The sequence below is a fragment of the Leptosomus discolor genome, chromosome 5 (genome assembly GCF_034619465.1).
Source record: "Leptosomus discolor isolate bLepDis1 chromosome 5, bLepDis1.hap2, whole genome shotgun sequence".
Classification (NCBI taxonomy): domain Eukaryota; kingdom Metazoa; phylum Chordata; class Aves; order Leptosomiformes; family Leptosomidae; genus Leptosomus; species Leptosomus discolor.
The window spans coordinates 775,613-793,541 of NC_141395.1; the positions used below are offsets into that span (position 1 = coordinate 775,613).

At 59.4% G+C, this 17,929-nt stretch overlaps 1 protein-coding gene across 1 annotated transcript; it reads right to left on the reverse strand.

The window, feature by feature from the left end:
* Positions 1 to 125: 125 nt before the first annotated feature.
* GALNT5 (polypeptide N-acetylgalactosaminyltransferase 5) lies at positions 126 to 16,816 on the reverse strand. The gene is made up of 10 exons (XM_086465700.1): positions 15,585 to 16,816; positions 10,771 to 10,937; positions 8,482 to 8,601; positions 7,888 to 8,023; positions 7,390 to 7,509; positions 6,789 to 6,906; positions 6,250 to 6,573; positions 2,977 to 3,057; positions 2,056 to 2,217; positions 126 to 266 (listed from the first exon to the last, which is right to left on the reverse strand). The coding sequence occupies exons 1-10, from the start codon at positions 16,814 to 16,816 to the stop codon at positions 126 to 128; spliced, it is 2,601 nt and encodes an 866-aa protein (XP_086321826.1).
* Between the last annotated feature and the right edge of the window lie 1,113 nt (positions 16,817 to 17,929).

Below are 17,929 nucleotides of genomic sequence, written 5' to 3' on the forward strand. Positions count from 1 at the left end.
TACGGGTTTCAGTTATCACTTGGAAATGAACTTCCAGTTCTGTAATTGCTGCCACAGCTCGCACAGATGTCCTTGCTGAATTCACAAGATGAAAACACAGAGTTTCTGGTTCAGCTCTGTTCCCTTCAGTCTGCATAGTAATTGCCAAACTGCCACTTTTGATAAGGATTTGCAGAGTCACAGGCATTTACCCGCAGGGCTTTGTGAGAGGGATCCACTTCCAAGCACGTCGGCCGCTGGAGGTGCTCTGAGATGATGTGGTCTGTCTGCAGGGGAGAGAGACAGGGCTTTAGGGAGGCTTAGGCTTTGGGACTCAGGCAGCAGCAGCTGCTCTATTTTTCCACCAAGAAAGCTTGACTCTTTACGGTGTGCCCCTTTTTTCGCATTTCCCTCATACGTAAGGTCTCTCTGCCGACTCACAGGGACTTTTGGGTGGGATCCAAGGCCAGCACCTGCTGCTGAGCCAGGATCATACTGTACCTTCTGTGCCTTGTGGCTTTTCACTCACTGGAAACGGAGAGATTCGTTCTCTCTCTGTCCGAGTGGTAATTACTATGCAAAGGAGACCACTCCAGATGCTATTTGCTACCTGTTTGCTATAAAGGGGACTGTACAGCAGGAGACTGGTTTTTGTGCTTTGGGGCTTCTTGGCTGAAGAACCCAAAGCGCGCCTACTGCGCGGAGAAGGATGTTAGGTAACTCGGCATTGAAGTTCAAATGCTGGGGCAGTCAACTGGATTATGAAAGAATGAAGAGCCTGAGCCAGCTGCGTGCTTTTGCTTTTCACATCTGCTTGGCTTTATCCCCTTGACCCACGTGGCCAGCAAGGCGATGCTGCGTTTGCCATCAAAGGTAAGGGACGTTTCCGCGTCACCGCCCAGCAGTGCCGCGTTTCCTACGATCAGTTGGTGAATACCCAGGTGAGATACTCCTGAAATGACGTGTAGAGCGTTGGCTGGGCAAAAGTTGGGTCTTTGTGCATATAGTAAATGCACTTCGCATCATTACTATGAGACAACGACCCTGTGACATCGGAAGAAGGTCAAGCATCGTAATTCCTTCAGTCAGCTCCACCAGCCACTGAGCTGCTCTTCAGGCTTCCCGTTGCTGGCACCAGTAAAGGCTGATGCGACCACACTGGCAGAGGCTGCCTGTCCCCAGGGAGCGTGTCGGTGCTGGTGCCTTCGGGCGGCCAGACTGGTCCCCTGCCACGGCTGGGGGCAGCGGCCCCTGCCCAGCCCCCTGTTCTGGCAGGGACCACCAAACACACCTAACTCAGGCTGAAGGCGAGCTCAGGCTGGGAGAGATGACAAAAGCTGCCCGTGCACTGATAATGCTGTCTGGACTCTTAAGAGGATGACAATTTTCATGTATTTTTCACAAAACGCCCTGGCCTTTGTGAGCCGTGGCACTGTCGCATTCTGGCTTTGAAAGTTCTATTTTTCAGACTAGAGAGGAATGGGAGCTTGTCGATATAATGAGTGTGTAACTTAGCTATGTTTTTTCTTTCTTAAATTAAGAGTATTTCTTTCTTAAAGTATCCCATTTCACAGCATTTTGGACAACTACTTACACCAGGCTGACAGAGAGACACTTGCAACTCTCCTGCTTTTTGCAGTGCAGGCAATAAATGTAAGTACCGTTTCTTTTCCTTTCCATAAATGCTTTCTTTTAAAACCACCGCGAGCTGGATGCCAATCAATATCAAGTAATCTCTACCTAAGTGCTATCGACGGTTTCTGTGTAAAACCGAGATGTTTTGTTGCCGCTGCCCAGGCAGCAAACGCCTCGCCGTGACCAGCGTCCCCCAGTCCCCCGGCACAGCGTCGGGCCGCCCGTCCCCTGGGTGGATGCAGCCTACGGCACGGCGCGTCCCTGTCCCCTCGAGGAGAGCCAGCGGCGCTGGGGGGCAAAGCGCTTTGCTTCAGGTGACAGGGGAGTTCTGGCAAAGCCGTGACCAGAGGGGCCGGGGTACGCCCCGCGCCTTGCAGGGGGCTGCGGCTGCACGCCGGCACTCCGACCCGGACCAGGGGCCGCGGCCGGGGCGTCACTCACCAGCTCCGGCTGGAAGGCGGCCAGTGACCTGTGCAGCCACGTCAGGCCGCGGCTCCTGCCCTCGCAGCGGCGCAGGCCCAGCGCTCCCGCGGCGCCGGCCGGGGCGAGGCAGAGCTCTCCGTGCCGGATCAGCCTCAGCCAGGTGTAGTTGAACTTCTGGTGCTGCGGGGAGAGAGCGGGGAGAGAGCCGTGAGCCCCCTCGCCTTCTGTCGGCAAAGCTGGCCGCTCGGGGCTGGCAGCGGCTCCCAGGCAGAGGCTCTCCTCGCCTTCCTCCTGGGACAGTGGGATGAGGAAAGCTGTGATCCACGGGAAGACCTTTCCTATGGGTTTGCAGAGCTAAAAAGCTCAGGACGGCCCCGGTGCAGGCTCTGGGAGTGACTCCCGCCGCAGCAGCCCGGACCCCAAACCCGATGGCTGCCTGCTCCTCTGCCCTGCCGCCTTCCCCGGCGGCACCTTGGTGCTGGGGTGCCCACGGACCACCCCCGGTGCACGGCAGGCCCCGATCCGCGCGCTGGCCCGTGCCGGCAGTGAGCGGTTAGCGGGGAACTGCCCAAGAGACGCTGCCGGCAAAGGGAAAGGTCGAGCACAGCAGCTGCCTCCCGTCTAGCGACACCGTGCAACTGCCCGTTTCACACAGTCCCCAGGCCCGTATTTAAACGTTTCTCCCCGTTTCCACGTGCGGGCTCAGGGCTTTATCAAACCTTCCTATTCCAGCTCAGTTGGCTGAGGCTGGGGCCGTTGCTTGGCTACAGGCTTTGCAAATTCCTGCCCCTCGCTGCTCCCAGGCATTGTCTGGCCACGTCCCCCGGTGGGAAGGACTGCGTTAGCTCCCGGGGGGCCAGGGTCAGCATGGAGGGGTACAGGAGCTCTATGCCGCGCACTGAAATGGTATTATACGCTCAGTAGGCAGGGTCTTCCTACCTTGTTGTTAACATCACACGCCTCGAAAGCTAGAGTGGTGTTTTCCACAGTGATGCATCTTGCCACGGCCACGTTAACAAGCTAGAAAAGAGCACCGAAATGCAAAATGAAACACAAATTCCCAAGAAAGAGGAGAGGCTGTTACACTGCAGTTAACCTGCTGGATTCACAGGACACCAATTAATACTGTCCACTTAACTGAGTGAAGCAGAGATGATGTGGCATAGTGCTTGGAGGGGTGTGTAAATGCACATCTGGTCCACTACATACGTTCTTCTACAAAGAGAAGCTTGAAACTATCCCTTTCCAGAAACAGTCAAGGCTGGATGCCCTTTCCAGAAACGTTCAAGGCTGGATGAGACACGTTCTTTTGGGGGGTTTTTTTTGGACATAGCTTATGTTCCTGTTCTGCAAACCCCCACAACAACAGCTCCCAACAATAACGACTGCAGAATCCCTTCCCGTTGCTACATCATGAAGGAGGGAAGCGGCCACTGTGTGCAGCTGATGTCAGCACCTGGTGGTCCCATCCTGGCTCGGGCCAGTGCTCCCCCAGCTGGGGCAGGGGGCCCTGGGCTCTGGCAGCCCGCCACGGACCCTGGGGAATGACTTCATCACTATACATGACGTGCTCGGTGCCTCACCCCGAGGTAACTCTTTCTGTTTTCCATCCGGTTGGTTGCCTTGTACCCACCACCATCAACGGGGAAATGCAGCCGTGGTCCCCCAGAGCAGGAACGCCACCATTAAGCTGTTTTTAACCAAACTGCCATTACCTCGCTCTGGCGGGGAGAAAGAGGACGAGCGAGCGCTGCACCCTGGGCAGCGCAGCGCAGATCTTCCTCCGGGATGTGTACTCAGCCCCAGCCTGCTGCGAGGGAGCATCAGGCTCTGCTGCCCCGCTGCTCTTCGCTCTTTCTCCCCGCAGCCGTCCCTCTCGGGTGAGCCCGCGCCCCCCTGCCCGGCCAGCGCCCGCTCTGCGAGGGGCGTTTTCCTAACGCTGCTCGTAGGGTCGCTCAGGAGTAGGGGAGAGCACACGGGAAAGCCGAAAACAGCGGCTGAGCTCTAGCAGCCCCCTCCGGTCCCCGGGCTGAAGACCAGCAGGGGCTTGGTCGGCCGCAGTCTGCAGGCACTGGCACCAGCTCCGCTGACCCCCCCCGGCGGTGTGTCCGTCGGGCTGCTCACATCCCCGACTCCTTGCAAATGTCATTCCTTCTCTCGCAAAATTTCTGAAGAACTTATGAATTAATCCTGGTGAATAAACAGGCTATTCAGAAAACAGTTCTCGAGTAACTCTGGAGAGTGTTCAGCACAGCTGGAATTTGCAGAGCTAGCTGAAAACAAGATTTTCTGCCCTATTAAATTTTGAGAATGAAGATAAAAGAGTGATTCAGGTGGCCTGAATCAGGACAAATGCAAGGCAACATCTTGAAAATTTTCACAAACACCTCTGAAAAGCTGGGATTTTGGTTCAGTCGAAACAGAGGTCTCTCTCTACGGCCTAACTGCTTTGCACTGAATTTGACATTAAGTTTTATTGCTCTGATTGAAACAAAAAGAGCTGAAAAAGTGTGTATTTCTCAAGAACTTTCCATTTTTTCCTGTTCTCAAGATTATCACTGCTAATTCTTTTTAAAAAATGCCACTTTAGCCGATGCTTCACTGGAGCCTTCAGTCTGATCCAAGCGTTGCTTTCCAGAAGGCAACGCGGGGACGCCGGCTTTCGGCCGTACGGGTTTCGGAGCGGCTGCGCCAGCAGACAGCCCTCGGTTCGTGTGCGGCAGCTGCTCGGAGCCGCGTCCGAATGGATCCACTGCCACCATCCGCTGAAGTGCCTGAAACCGGCAGTGACCTGCAGCTGCTCCCCGAGCGCCGAGGGGTCACCCCGAGGAGGCGCGGCGTGTCCCCCCTGCTCTCTGCAGAGCTGCCCTCCCACACCGCCTCGGCTCGGCCATAGAAGTAACGCACCGGCTGCAGCTGGCAGAGACCGACTGGATCCCTAGGGATCCCTGGGACGGGGAACCGTCACGTTACGCCCTTGGCCCACAGACAAGCCTGACACGCGGCCAAATGGTTGCTGTGCTTTTCCCTGGCTCCCAGAAGGGCCGGTGCAGTAAGTGGAGGCCGTGCGCCTTGGCAGGGAGGGACGCGACTGCAGTTCTTGTGCTCGCTCTCCCGGCCAGGCCAGCCCTGCGGTCACCGGCTCCTGGTCACCTCCTCTCGGCAAGTGCCGCTCCTGCTGCGGCACCGGGAGACGGGGATGGGGGGGCAAAGGCAGCAAACCCTTTAGTTTTCATGCCTGACATCGCTGCAATTTTTCTGACAAACCAGGTTTGTTATTGCAATTATAATTAGATTGCAATCAATGTCGTATCTTTTCTGGGAGGAATATTTGAGGTTTCCGAATGTTCAAGGCAGCAGCCGATGTTCTGCTGAGGCTCAGGGCTGGGCCAAATTCAGAACTCACGTTTTATTCTTGCTTAATTCACCTTTTAGTGTCGGTGAAGCAACACTGAACACCCGTGGAGTAGCTGCACAAGTAGGACCCAGTGCCAGCGAGCGCCACAATTTCGTGGAGCTGGAGGGATGGTGGAGGAGAAACGGAGCCTGACCGGGTTACGCTCCTCAGCCACGCACCAGCGAGGGGCTGGGGGAGGCAGGACGGAGGACTTAACCCAGAACGGAATTTAAGGTGTTTTCTGCCCACCGAGCCCTGCCGAGGCACAGGCTTCACCTGCACTGGAGGAAGCCAGGGCTCTCCCGGGCTGCTGCCCTGCCCGTCTGCAGGCAGCGCGGAGGAAAAGCGGATTTCTGCTGCGCTCTGCTGGCAGCACAGCACCGGTACAAACCCTGCCTGCGCCCGGGCCTCCTGCCCGTCCCTGCCTGTGCCGCCCAGGCACCCCCATTCCCCCCCGAAACGGGGTTTCTCTCTCCTGCCGTGGCCAACAAAGCCGTGCAGGTAGGGAGGATGCTGGACCTCCCGCCCTGGAGGCACGTCCCCTGGCCGTGACCCCATGGGCGGCTCAGCTGGGGTTTAAACACTGAGCTGGCTCTTTTTCCAAAATCTCTTCCAAATCCTCTCTTGGAATTGTGACCTATTTCTTTATAAAAACACGGGGGCATCCAGACTGCCGTCACACAGCAAATATTCAAAAATGTGACCAAATGCCAGGGAAGCGACCCAGAGACAGCGCACCGGGATGCTCCCAAGAGCCCAGCCTGCCATGGAAAACGTGTTTAAAGGAAGCGCAGCATGCTGTTTTGGCTACCTACCAGCCCGCTGGCTTTAACCAGGGGAGCTTCCAGGTCTGGGTAGACGTTTTCCAGGTACCACCGGAAACTTTTGCACTGAAGCTTCTTTCGCAGTTGGATTTGTTGAGTCAGGTCGCCGACATCCAGGTTTTTCAAGACTAAGTGGTACGCGTGGCCGTAGAATAACTCCTTGTACTCGTCCAGCCAGACCTCCGCAACGCGGGCCAAGTTCCTCTCCACCGTTCTCACCCGATCTTTCGGGAAGGAATAAGGATTGTCGTTCCTGAAAATGTGCCCAACTCTGGAGCATGGAACAATCTCAATCTCTCCTCCGCACATCCAGACCTGAGAAAGAGAGGCTGCTTTGAGAGAAACACAGGCAAATGTCGGGTGCTGGCTTTGTGCAAGCCAGAAGAGAAGCAGAGAAGCAAGTGAACTGCCCGGAGGGATGGGGTCCCCAGCACGGGGCTGCCCCACGGAGCCCCCAGCTGAGCCCCATCACCCCAGTCAGGCTGGCAGGGATGCAGGCGTGCAGGAACAGGGTTCCGAGAGTGACGTACCTTGAACGAAATCTCCATATTCTCACCTCCCCAAACATCCAGGCCCGGGTCGTACGTTCCCAGCTCAAAAAAATACTTCTTATCGATGGAAAACAGGCCGCCTGCCATGACTGGGCACCTGGGAGGAGAAAAGCCACACGGCATGCCAGCTGGTCGGGAAGCGCCTGTCCCTTTCCCCTTGTTTTGACGAGGGAACCGTTGAGAAGCGGTGGGCTACTAAACGCTCCGGGACGGCGGCTGGGCCTGCACTTACAGAGGCAGCGAGGACACCTGATGCGCCGCTTCGCTGCAGGCTGACAGATGCCACATTAAAACGGACGGTATTTGGGTGGTTTTACCCAGCCTGAAAGCCGTCACGGGGCACGGAAGGGAGACATGCAATGGCACATCCCCCCGGGCCTGGTGGCACCGGCAAAACACCAGCGGTACCGCGAGGGGCGAGAAAGGCTTGCTGAGCTCTGCCCGTCTCTGGCGACATGACTGCCCGCAGCGACCGCTGCCTCTGTGCCCTTACGAGCAAAGGGACATTCGGCCTGGAAGGAGCCTTTGCTCCTAAATTATTAAGTTTGGTTCACAGAGTTCCCACCTCTGCTTTTTTTACCTTATTATATCAGTTTCCTTGATTTTATTTTTCTCGATGACCTCTTGCGGAATCTGCCTCCATCCAAAATTCATTGGCCAAGTAAAAATCCCACGCTGAAAGTTGTCCACAGTCATGTAACTGAACAGGGAAAAGATCGGGATGACTAATTCTGAGTCACATTCCTGATTGAAATGTCACCCTTAATGAGTGAAGAGGAATATCTGTTCATAATTAAAACAGGATTTTAACGACTTTCATCAGGAATCCTCTTCATGTACTAAAAGCCATGAAAAAGGGAAAAGGCGTGTGCAACAAATGAAGGGGCGACGTCCACTGCTGATGTTGATTTCTGGTGTACAGCAGCGCTACGCATCCCTTGTGAAAAGCTGCTGAAGGCTGCTTGGGAGGTCTGGACCTGTGTCTTCCTGTAATTAGTACGCTGGTGGTCCCAGGAAGAGGTTTCGCTCCAGCCACTGGCATGGATTTTGGGTTTCCCAGGGGCGCGCGCCGCCTTACCTCATGTCCTTGTCGCTGATGACCTCGATGACGGGGCAGGCGACCTTGGCCCGGCTCAGGCGGACCCTCTCCAGCAGCGGCTCCAGCCACCCCACGTTGCACTCCACGTGCGAGTCCAGGAACGTCAGGACAGCGCCTGCGGCAGAGGCCGGGGCAGCCTCAGGCCCCAGGTGCCCCGTCCCCCTCCCGCACTGCCAGCCTCCCCGCGGGCTCGGCGTGCTGCTGACGGTGCCACGGCCCCCCATGGCTCTCCAAACCCTCCCAGCCGTAGCCCAGGGCACGTTTTCACCACTCGCCCACCGCGGCCTGCGGAGCAAAGCGGGGCGGCTCCCGGCAGAAATCGCCACTTCAGGGGCGACGTGGCCTCGTCTGTGCAGGCAGCGGAGCCGGGGCGGCACGGCTGGAGATCCCAAGTGCCGCTTGCGAGGGCCATGCTGAGGTGCTGGACAAGCCACAGCTCGTCCCCTCGTCAGACCCTTGCGCTTCGCATACCGAAAAGATGCCCTTAGTTCACCGGGAGGGGACTACAACTCAGTGCTGGAGATGGCTTAAGTGGGGGGCGCGGACAGGGCTGCACAATGGCTTTCGTCCTACCTTTGGCGATCTCTGCTCCTGCCAGTCTGGCCCGTATTAGACCGTGCCTCTCCTTGAGACGGAGGATCTTCACTTTTGGGAACTGCGACATGTACTTATCCAGCTTCTCCCTGAGGTACTCTGCAGAGAAGGAGAAGGAGAGGCTGAGGCTGACTTACCCATTTGGCACCCACTTCCAGGACGAAAAGCAGAGGGCAGATTTTCCTTGGAAGCACCTCCAGGACACACCAAGGTCCTCAGTCCTGGGGCACGAACATCTGGGCACAGCTGCAGGGCTTCTGGTGCACGGCATCACGGTCCGAGCCTGCTCCCCGGTGAAACCCCCACCCACAGCAGTGCCAGCAGGCTCAGGCTGATGAGTCTAAAAACCCCTGCTGGAGATGCGTCTCCCGGTGCTCTGCCGGGCGTGGAGTTCGGTGCTGTTGGCTCGCCACGGGCTGCGCTGGCTCTGCCCCTCCGAAGGACAGGGCTGCGGGCGGCGGCAGCGCCTGCCGCTCCCTGCGCGGAGGGTGGCCGCTCCGCCTCGGCGCAAACCCAGCGGGGGCAGCAAAAGCGGCCCCGTAGCCGGTGCTGGGCAAGTGCAGGACTCGCTGCAGGCAGGAGACACGGAAAGTGGAGAGCAGCAAGTGCGGGGCGTTTGGTGACAGGCCACGAGCAACATCCCAGCGGCCTGGCTTGGGCAGCTCATGATCCAAACCAGGTATCGAATGATTGTTCAAATACTCCAAACTTAATTTTTTTTCTTTTTTGCAATTAAAATCTGTCGGCGAATTGTTTTCCTTTGCCTAAAAAAATACTTTTTTTGTGCTCTACAAATTTCTCAATATTAAGCGCCACATTTAAAGACTCAAGCCTGGGTTTAAACTGCACGAGGTTTTGCTGTGGCACTTCTCTACTTTCCAGGTTGCTTTTGCACGGTTTCCCGCGGCCACGGTAAGCTCTCAGGAAAAAGAGGGTGTGGGAAAGGTGGTCTGGGGGACTTGAGCGCCAGGCTGTCCTGTTTGTGGGTGGCTTCCCTCTGGCAGAAGAGCCTGGGAGCCTTTGCTGCGGTGCTGCTGCTGCTCCCAGGGCTTCATTCGGAGACAGCCACCCACTTACACTGCTTGGTCTGCGGGGAGGACCCCCAACCTCCCTCACCAAGGGGCTTCACGGGTGCTCTTTGGTTTTCTCAAAAGCCACTTAAACGCTCTGCAAGGCTCCAAAGCTGAAATATTTGCGGACACGTTTGCTGTAGGTCATTGCTGCTGCTCCTTGGATTGCAGCAATGCCGAGCAGAGCTCTCCGTAATTCACCTGCACTCGCAAGGTTTCGGTTGCCAACCCAGCGTTCAGATGGCCACTGGCTAACGAGCAGGTGCAAAGGGAAGCCATAGGGAGAAAGTAAAGAGGAAACTTGAAAAGATGCTTTTGAGGGGAAATGGTATCAACATGTTTTCATGATTATTTTTCAAACGAGCAAACTGAGCCTTTTTCCTCTTTTTTGCACCTACTGATGTTGCCTTGGAGGCTCTTTGTACGCGTGGCATGAGCTCTGAAGTCCGTCTGAGACAGCACTTTCCCTGAAGAACCAGCAGTCGGAAAATTACATCATTCCTAAATTTTTAAGGGCTGAAGTCAGCAGAGCGCCAAAGCATTACAAAGCAGAGGTTCGATATCCTCTGCAATGCCAGAGTACGCAGGCAAAGGCACCGTGCACGCGCAGATGCCCGGCTCACCACTGCTTTTACCGCAGCTACCCTGTTCTCTGAGCGCCTGGGAAGCACGTGCTGCTCCTCCCCTGCCGCCAGCGCTGAAAACAGGGGGGCACTCGCCTGGGAACTGCACCGAGACGGGTGACAGCGCCTTTATGAACCCACGAGCCCCTGAGCCAGGACGCCACGAAGATGCACGGGTTGGGGAGGACCGAGCTCCCTGCTGCTCCTGGACGGCGGCGCCGCCACCAGCCTCCGGCACACGTGCAAAGCAGCACTGGAGTGCAAGCTTAGTGACACACACCTGTAAAGGCAGCGGTGTTTGAGTGAGTGAACTGGGATGGGAGAGACGTGAGCGATAAAGCCTGGCAAGGTGTCAGGCATGAGCGGCAGCTCGATCCACCACAGCCACCCCCCAGTGCCCATCTGCCCTCTGATCCCCCTCCTCCGGAAAGAGCGCAGGCTGGGGACACGCTTCAATACATCGAAAGGAGAAAATGTGATTTCTCTCTACTATTCAGAATTGAATTACAGAGAACAAATTGTATTTTGGCCTCAAGTTATATTAGTTTCATAAAGGTAGCGGAAGCTTCACCTACCTTTAGTGCTGAAGTCGTCCACCAAAATGACTTCCTCAATCAGGTGCGGCGGAGATCTGCCGAGGACGCTGTGAACAGAGCGGAGGAGGGTGGACCACACTTCATCCACGAAGCACATGATGATGGTGGTGGTCGGGAGGTCGTCGTGAACCCGCTGCTCGGAGCACCTGCAACGGCAACACAGGCTCACAGGCGACGGCCGGTCGCGCTCCTGGAAGTCCCCAGGCTTGAGTGTTTTCTAGGAAACCGCGGAGGGAGCGGGGAAAAGCCAAATGTGAAATACGGAGGCAAAGCCCTGCAATGGGATTTTGTCAGGAGAGGGAGCAGAGGGGTGAGCAGGGGGAACTCCCCACACGGCCCCAGCGCCCCTCTTGTGGGCAGCCCTGCGGGATAGGATGTGCTCACCCCTTCCTAACAGGGACCTCTTTTTAACTCCCTCCCCCCGGCTGCAACATCCCCTTGCCGTGAGGGAACAGTGCAAAGGGCCCAGGAGCGAGGCCGCTCCCAGCTCTGCACCGCTGCTCTCAGGGACTCCTGCAGGGAAGGGGCCCTGCGATGCTCCGAGCACCCACAGGGCTTGGGATCCCGGGCTGTGTGAGACAGCCCCGTTAAAAGAAAAGAACCGGTATTGCGTTCAAAATGCAGGGAAACGGCCATTTAATTCCATGAAGGGTTTCCCGGCACGGCAACTTGTCGAACAGGCAGACAGCGAGGAAGAGTCGCCCAGTCCAACTTCTGCACCTCACTCAGGGGACCGTGGAGGGTAGGAGAACATTCCAGCATCCAAACTGCATGTACGATGGTGCTGGCAGGTCCGCTCCCTCAGCACCCCGTATCTCACGCCCTGAGCACCCCCACTTCCCCGGGGATGCCCCAGCCCGGCCGGCAGCGCCCCGAGCCCCCGTACAGGAGCTCCAAGCAGCACCTGCTTCCCTCGCAAACAGCCAGCGATACGCATCGGCTGATCCCAGGAGCGATGAAATTTCTGCCGTGCCTACGGGTTTGTCATTTCACCCTGTGACGGCCAAAACCGCAACGGCTGGGTCAGGTCTGTGTTTGAACAAGAAGGTCGATGAGTAGCTTTTCTCATCTCTCATTTGCAATTCCAGCACCGCTCTGCTGCGTGCAGAGCGGGGCTCCCTCAGCTCTCCTATCTCCGAGTGGATCTCCAGCCCTGCAGAACGCCTGGCAGAGCGCTCCTCTCCCCCAGACCGCCTGGTTTATCCCAGAATACCCATGAACTGCTGGGACTTTCTCTCTCTCTCTCTCTCTCCCGTCAATAAGCTGAAGTCTGACAGCAGGTTTTTGTCTCTTGTCCTTCCAGAGCAGACCTCCTGCAGGCAGGACAGGCACCAGCCTATCTGCAGATGCAGAAAATGAATTTCTCAGTGATGAATCAAAACCACTGTTTGCTTTGCTGTCAACAGCGGACAGAAAACAGGGTCAGGTACATGGGAACATACGGAAAACTGACTTCTTGTTCTTCTGCTCAACGAACGGGCCCTCGGGCTCAGCTGGTGCCGGCTCAGACACTGACACCAGGGCACCGCACAGCTCAGACCATGTGGTGTTCTGAAGAAATCTCAGAGGTGTTTCAGGGCTTTGCAGCTAGTCGGAAGTGCTCTGGGTAAGTGAAAATAACCCCAGAGTTACGCTCTGTCACAATCCTTGGGACATGCCTCTCCTTCTCCCCCTGTAGCCTGGTTCCCCTCAGGCAGCGGCCAGGGCTGGCCCAGCCAGGAGGGGATGTGCTGTTTGATACGGTCTGGTTGGAAACTGTGAGGGTGTTGGCCCGTGGCGATGGGACCACTTTGCAGCCCGGGGGGCTGGTCTGGGCGAGCTGGCAGGACTCCCGGGGCCGACAGAGAGAAGGCAGGGGCTGAACTGCCAGGGAGGCTGCTTGCAAGGAGGCAGGACAACAAGGCACAGCTAAACTAGGGGAAAAGAGATGAATTGTAGTTGCTCCTCCAGCGAACCCAAGGAGGCAGCTCACGCAGGAAGGAGGGACAGAGGCCATGGATAAAGTGGGAGACAGCTGCCGAGCACAACAGCTTTCATTGCAAGGAGAGAGGGATGTAAGAGCAGCTGAGAAAATGCAGCTAAGATCCAAGCTGTGAACAGGCAGTACCTGAAAAGAGGACTTTTCTCTTTAGCCCCTTCATTAGCAGCAAATGGGCTCTTTTCCAGGGCAGCTGGAAAGCGTCCGTGCAAGGGCGATGGGAAACCTCAAACTGAGGAACGTATTTTTCTCCCTTCTTGCCTAAAAAAGTAGGATTTCTAGCCAGAGAGGAATGGGTTTGGCATTGTTGACCTCCAGCTAAAGACACTATTTCACTATATCCTGTATGAGTTTGGGCTCCACTTCTTTGCTAACTATATGCGTATATGTACATACACATATATTTTTATGTATGCATATATAACAATAAATAGAACTAATGTTAAGTAGAAGTCAAATCCTTTTGAAATTCCACCCCTAAACAGGCTTTTAAACAAAAATGACCCACAGCTTTTATGTTCTGTTAATATCACCCTGAAAGTCTGCAAAACGTAGGCTCTTAAGTCACTCTGGGAAACTGTCACCTTAGCTGTACGGCCCCTGAGTGTGGCGGCACTGAAGACCTGAGCTGCAGGGGTGCCCAGCCCCAACCTCTCCCAGCTGGCAGGCGCAGCTGGGGTCCCTCCCCACGCCTGCTGGCACGGGTGCCAACTTACGCAGCCCGTACTGTGTCGTGAAGCACGCGACACTTGTTTTGCCCAGCCAGGAAATCCAGGTCCCTGTCTAAACCTGGGCCACTTGATTGTCCCAGAGCAGCTGTGATGGCAGCCTGGGGAGAGGGCAGAGGCACCCGGGGACCTTCGCTGCTGGCGCTGCAGTGCTGGGCTGAAACGGGGTCCAGGGCTCTGCAGGGAGCGCTCCCCGCAAGCCTCCTGGCCACCCCGGCCTTCACCTGCGGGGCTTGTGCATCCCGCTCCTCCCTGGTGGGACTCCTCCTGCACGCATTTCTGCAGCGGCACGGTGCTCGGCAAGCACCGGCACAGCAAGCAAAGCGCAGAAAGCAGCAAGCCTTGCACACGGACAGGCAGACCGAAGCCTGTGACGGGACAAGTTTCCTGTCGCCAGACTCCAGTGGTCTAGTCCAGCCCTCCAGCACGGGTCACAAGAGGAACTGGAGTCTAAATTGGCAGAGGCTGGAAGGCTCCACCAAAAAACTAACGTGCTGTTTGATCGCCGAGCGCTGCCGACTGCAGCTGGCCCTCACGGCCCGATTTCTGCCGTGCCAACAGGCTCTGGCCAGCACTGGGGCGCCCAGGGGAGCTCCCCATGGCCCCATGCCCCAGCGTGGCGGCACACGTCCCCTGGCAGCGCCGTCAGGGACGCGCCCCTGTTTGGCCAAGGCGTTCCCCGTGACGCCCAGGCAGCAACGCCGCCCCTTGACGGGCAGGTGCGTGGCTCACCGGCGGCAGGCAGGCTGCGCTTACGGGTGCTCCTGGGAGGCGGCTTCTGCTCCACGGCTCCAGGGCTTTGCTGTCAAAGACCAAACACGGCGCTGGCTTTGAGCCGCCCTGGCTCTTTTCCCGTGCACAGGTGGCTTCTGCAGCTGGCATCCCCTTGCCCACCAGAAAGCTGTCCTAGCTGTGTCCCTCCTCCCCTGCCCCATTCCCTCCGGTGCACTGCCTCACCTCGGCCCATTGGCGAGCGCCACAGGAACGTCTGCGCCTTGTCCTGTGGGACACATCACAGAACAACTCCCATCTAGACCCGTGGTCTGCGAGCGTGGGAAGAGGGACATGGGAGGGTCTTTGCATGAGGCAGGTCCCTCGCCTGCCAAGGGGCTGAGAGACATCCGCAGCAGGAAAAGCTGAGTATGAGAGACGAACCCGCCGCTCACCTGAACCGGCACCTTCCCCGGACCCTCCCTGCAGCCGTCCAGGCACAGCGGCTCAGAAGAGGGAGCCCCTCCAGCCCTTACCCCTCCTGTCGGCAGGGCGCTGCCCACACCCTTACTCTGCTCTTTCCTACGTCTTTTCTGAAGCACAGGACCGAGATTTGCCCAATCAGCTCCACCTTTCGTGGGGACAGCTGTAACTGAAATGACAGTTTTCCAAATCAAAACTCGCCGTCCCTCTCCACGTGTGCCCACAGATCCCTGTCCCCCAAGCCGCCTCCGCAGAGCAGGTACCGACCGCAGCGCTCCGCAGCACTGGGGCAGCGCTGCCACCGCTCCGCATGCAGGATCGCTCCCGGCAGCGTCCCCTGGACCTCCTCCACTGCGGGCTGCTGAGCCCTGTCAGAGCTCGGCGCATGGCTCTGTCTCCGTCAGAGGCTCTGGGAGCCCCAGCGGGCCCTTCGGGCAGGGGGACTGTTGGGGTGCCTCTGCCTCAAGGGAAGGGCAGCAGCAGCTCTCAGGTGTGAAAGCACCTCTGAGCAGGGGGGAATTCTGCTGCTGAGACCAATCGACAGGGTGCTCCAGGAACCAAATGCACGAACACTGAAACCAAACAGCGCTCAGTGCTGTACCTGACAAACCAGATATGGTGTTTTAAAGCGCAAAGAGACCCGAACCCCGCTGCCTGCCTCGTGTGCCCCAGCCTCCCCAGACAGCAGGGCTTAGCAGGGTAAGGCAATCTGCACATTTTACCCAGTTTTACCTTTAATAACAAGCTGCTCTTACCCAGAAAGGCAAAAGCTGCCTTCCGGCTGGCACGCACAAAGCAAAGGCCTCAGTGTGCCCACCAGCCCTCCCCAGGAGCCACCAAGCAGGTTCCCAGGAGCGTGGCGCAGGTATTTGTGCAAGGGAAGCTGATCTTACCCAGCAGGTCTGGTGTCCGCTACTGCTCGGTCTACAGGGATCAGATCACTGAGGTAGACATTAAAGTTTCCTTCTTTCCATCTACTTTTTGCTTCTTCTTGTTTATCGTCAGGAACTGCAACGGGGTGCCCAAACTGTCCGGGAGCTCGGGGGTCTCTCGGGGCAAGCGTTGCATCCTTGGACAAGACCCTGTGCGTTCCCGGGCTGCTGCCGCCCGCCTGCTCCTGCCCATCCTTGCCGGTGGCCGGCACCCCGGGAGCTGCTCCTCGCGTCGCACCCAGCGTCTGGCCACCCGGCACCGCAGCCCCGGCGATGGCGTTCGCAGCACGGGCACCGTCGCCGTCGTCGTGAGCAAGCTGCTGCTCGTCGCGCTCTTCTTGGCGCTTCGTGAAGCTCCCCGCAGGGTCGGATCCCAGACGTGGGGCTGCTGGGCTGACGGGCTGAAGCCCCTCTTTGCTAATCAGGATGAAGCGATGTTCGGAGGAAGTTTCCTTCTTGCCCATTTCTGCTTCCTCCGGCCCAGGCAGGGCTGCCATGCCCGCTGCCGTGCTGGCAGGCCGCTGCCGACTCTCGTTGGTGGCGGGGCCGGGTCCCTCCACCATCGACACCCCAACGCCGTCCCGCCGCGCGGGCTCGGTGCGGCCGGGAGCCGGCGGGGCCGGGGAAGGGGGCTGCTTGGGAGGACGTGGGGCGCTTGCCCCGGGCGGCGGCGGTGCCTCCCGCCGCCCGGCTCTGCCTCCAGCGGGCTCTGCCACGAAGCCCTCCGCTGCCTTCGACGGGGCTTCGCTCGCTGCCGCCGTCCCCGCACCGCCTCTCCGCTCCACAACCGACCGCGGCGGGCCCGGCCGAGCCCCCGGAGGAGCCGCGGGGTGCTCCTCGGCGCGGCTGCCCCGCGGCCCCCAGCCCCCGGGGGCGGCGGGCGGGGGGCTCGGCGGGCGGGGGGGCTCCCGGCGGGCTGCCCGGGCGGCCGGCGTCCCTCTGCCCCTGCGGCGGAGCCCGGGGGGGTCGGGCCGGGGGCTGCCCGCCGGCGCCTCGGGGCCGCGCCACAGCCCTGCCCGCCCCTGCCCGCGCCCCTGCCCGCGCCCCGCCGCCTCCTTCAGCAGCCGCCCGCCGGCCTCGCCGAGGGAGAGGCGGAGCGCGGCCATGTCGAGGAGCAGCCAGACGACGGAGGCGGCGAAGACGAACGCCAGCGCTCGCCCGCTGCCGCGGAAGAGCCGCCGCAGCCCGCTCATCCCCGGAGGCCGCCCCGGGCGGGCGGAGGGAACAGCCGGGCCGCCGCACGCCGTGCCCGGAGGGAGCGGAGGGGCGGGCTGGGGCCGGGGCCGGGGCCGGGCCGGGCCGGGGCTCCTCTCGCCCCACCCAGCGCCGGCAGCCCGCGCTGTAACCCAACACCGCGGGCAACCCGCCCGGCCCGGCCCGGGCCAGCCCAGCGGGCCGCGGCCGCCTCTCCCCTCCGCCGCCGGCCGCCCCTCAACCTGCGCTCCCCGCCCGCCGCAGCGCGCCCCGGCCGTCCCCTTGCGGCTGCCCCGGCCGCGCTGGGCTAGCCCGCGGGCTAGCGCAGAACGGCTCCAGCGGGCCGTTGCGGGATGAAGGGGGCGCAACGCGTCTCTTTCGGGTGGTGCGGGAGGCCTCGGGGCGGGCGGGATGCGGCTGCACACAGGGCTCTGGTGAGGGGGGCCGGGGTCGTGGAAGCGTCTGGAGCCTGTGGGTGAGACCTCTGTGCCGAGTCGGTGGGTGTTCTTCACGTCCCCTCTTCAGCGGTGGGACGCGGGAGCCAGGGCCGAGCCCGCTGCAGCCTTGGCGGGGACATGGCGGGGCTGCGCTGAGGGCTGGGGCTGCCCGCGGGGACCAGGCCAGGGCCCCCCGCCAGCCCAGGGAGGCTCAGGTGGGCTTTGCAGACAGCCCTAGGAGCTCCCCCGGGGCAACCCCTCGTGGGGCCCGCCTGGCTGCGGTGGTGGATTAGCGCCTGGGTGACCCCCGGTGTCACGGTGGCAGGCTGTGGGGGGTAAAGCCTGGTGAACCCCCAGCAGAAGCTGTTCCTGCAGAGGTGGTCGCACAGGGTGGCCCGTGCGGGGCTGGGACATCTGGGAGATGTTCTGCACCGGGTGAAGGTGCGTCTGCGGGTGCCGCATGCTGGGACAGTCGCACGGGACCCCCAGGACTGGATGGCACTGACTGAGCAAAACCACGGCTCGGGGAGTCTCTGCCATCCCGCCGCTGCCAGGAGCCTTGCAGCGGAGACCCTGTCACCAGCAGGCACCAGCCCCCTGCCCTGCTCGGGACACTCGATTCCCTGTACCCGGGTCCCCGTCAAGCAGCTTCCCTTTCCCTCCGTTAGCGAACGC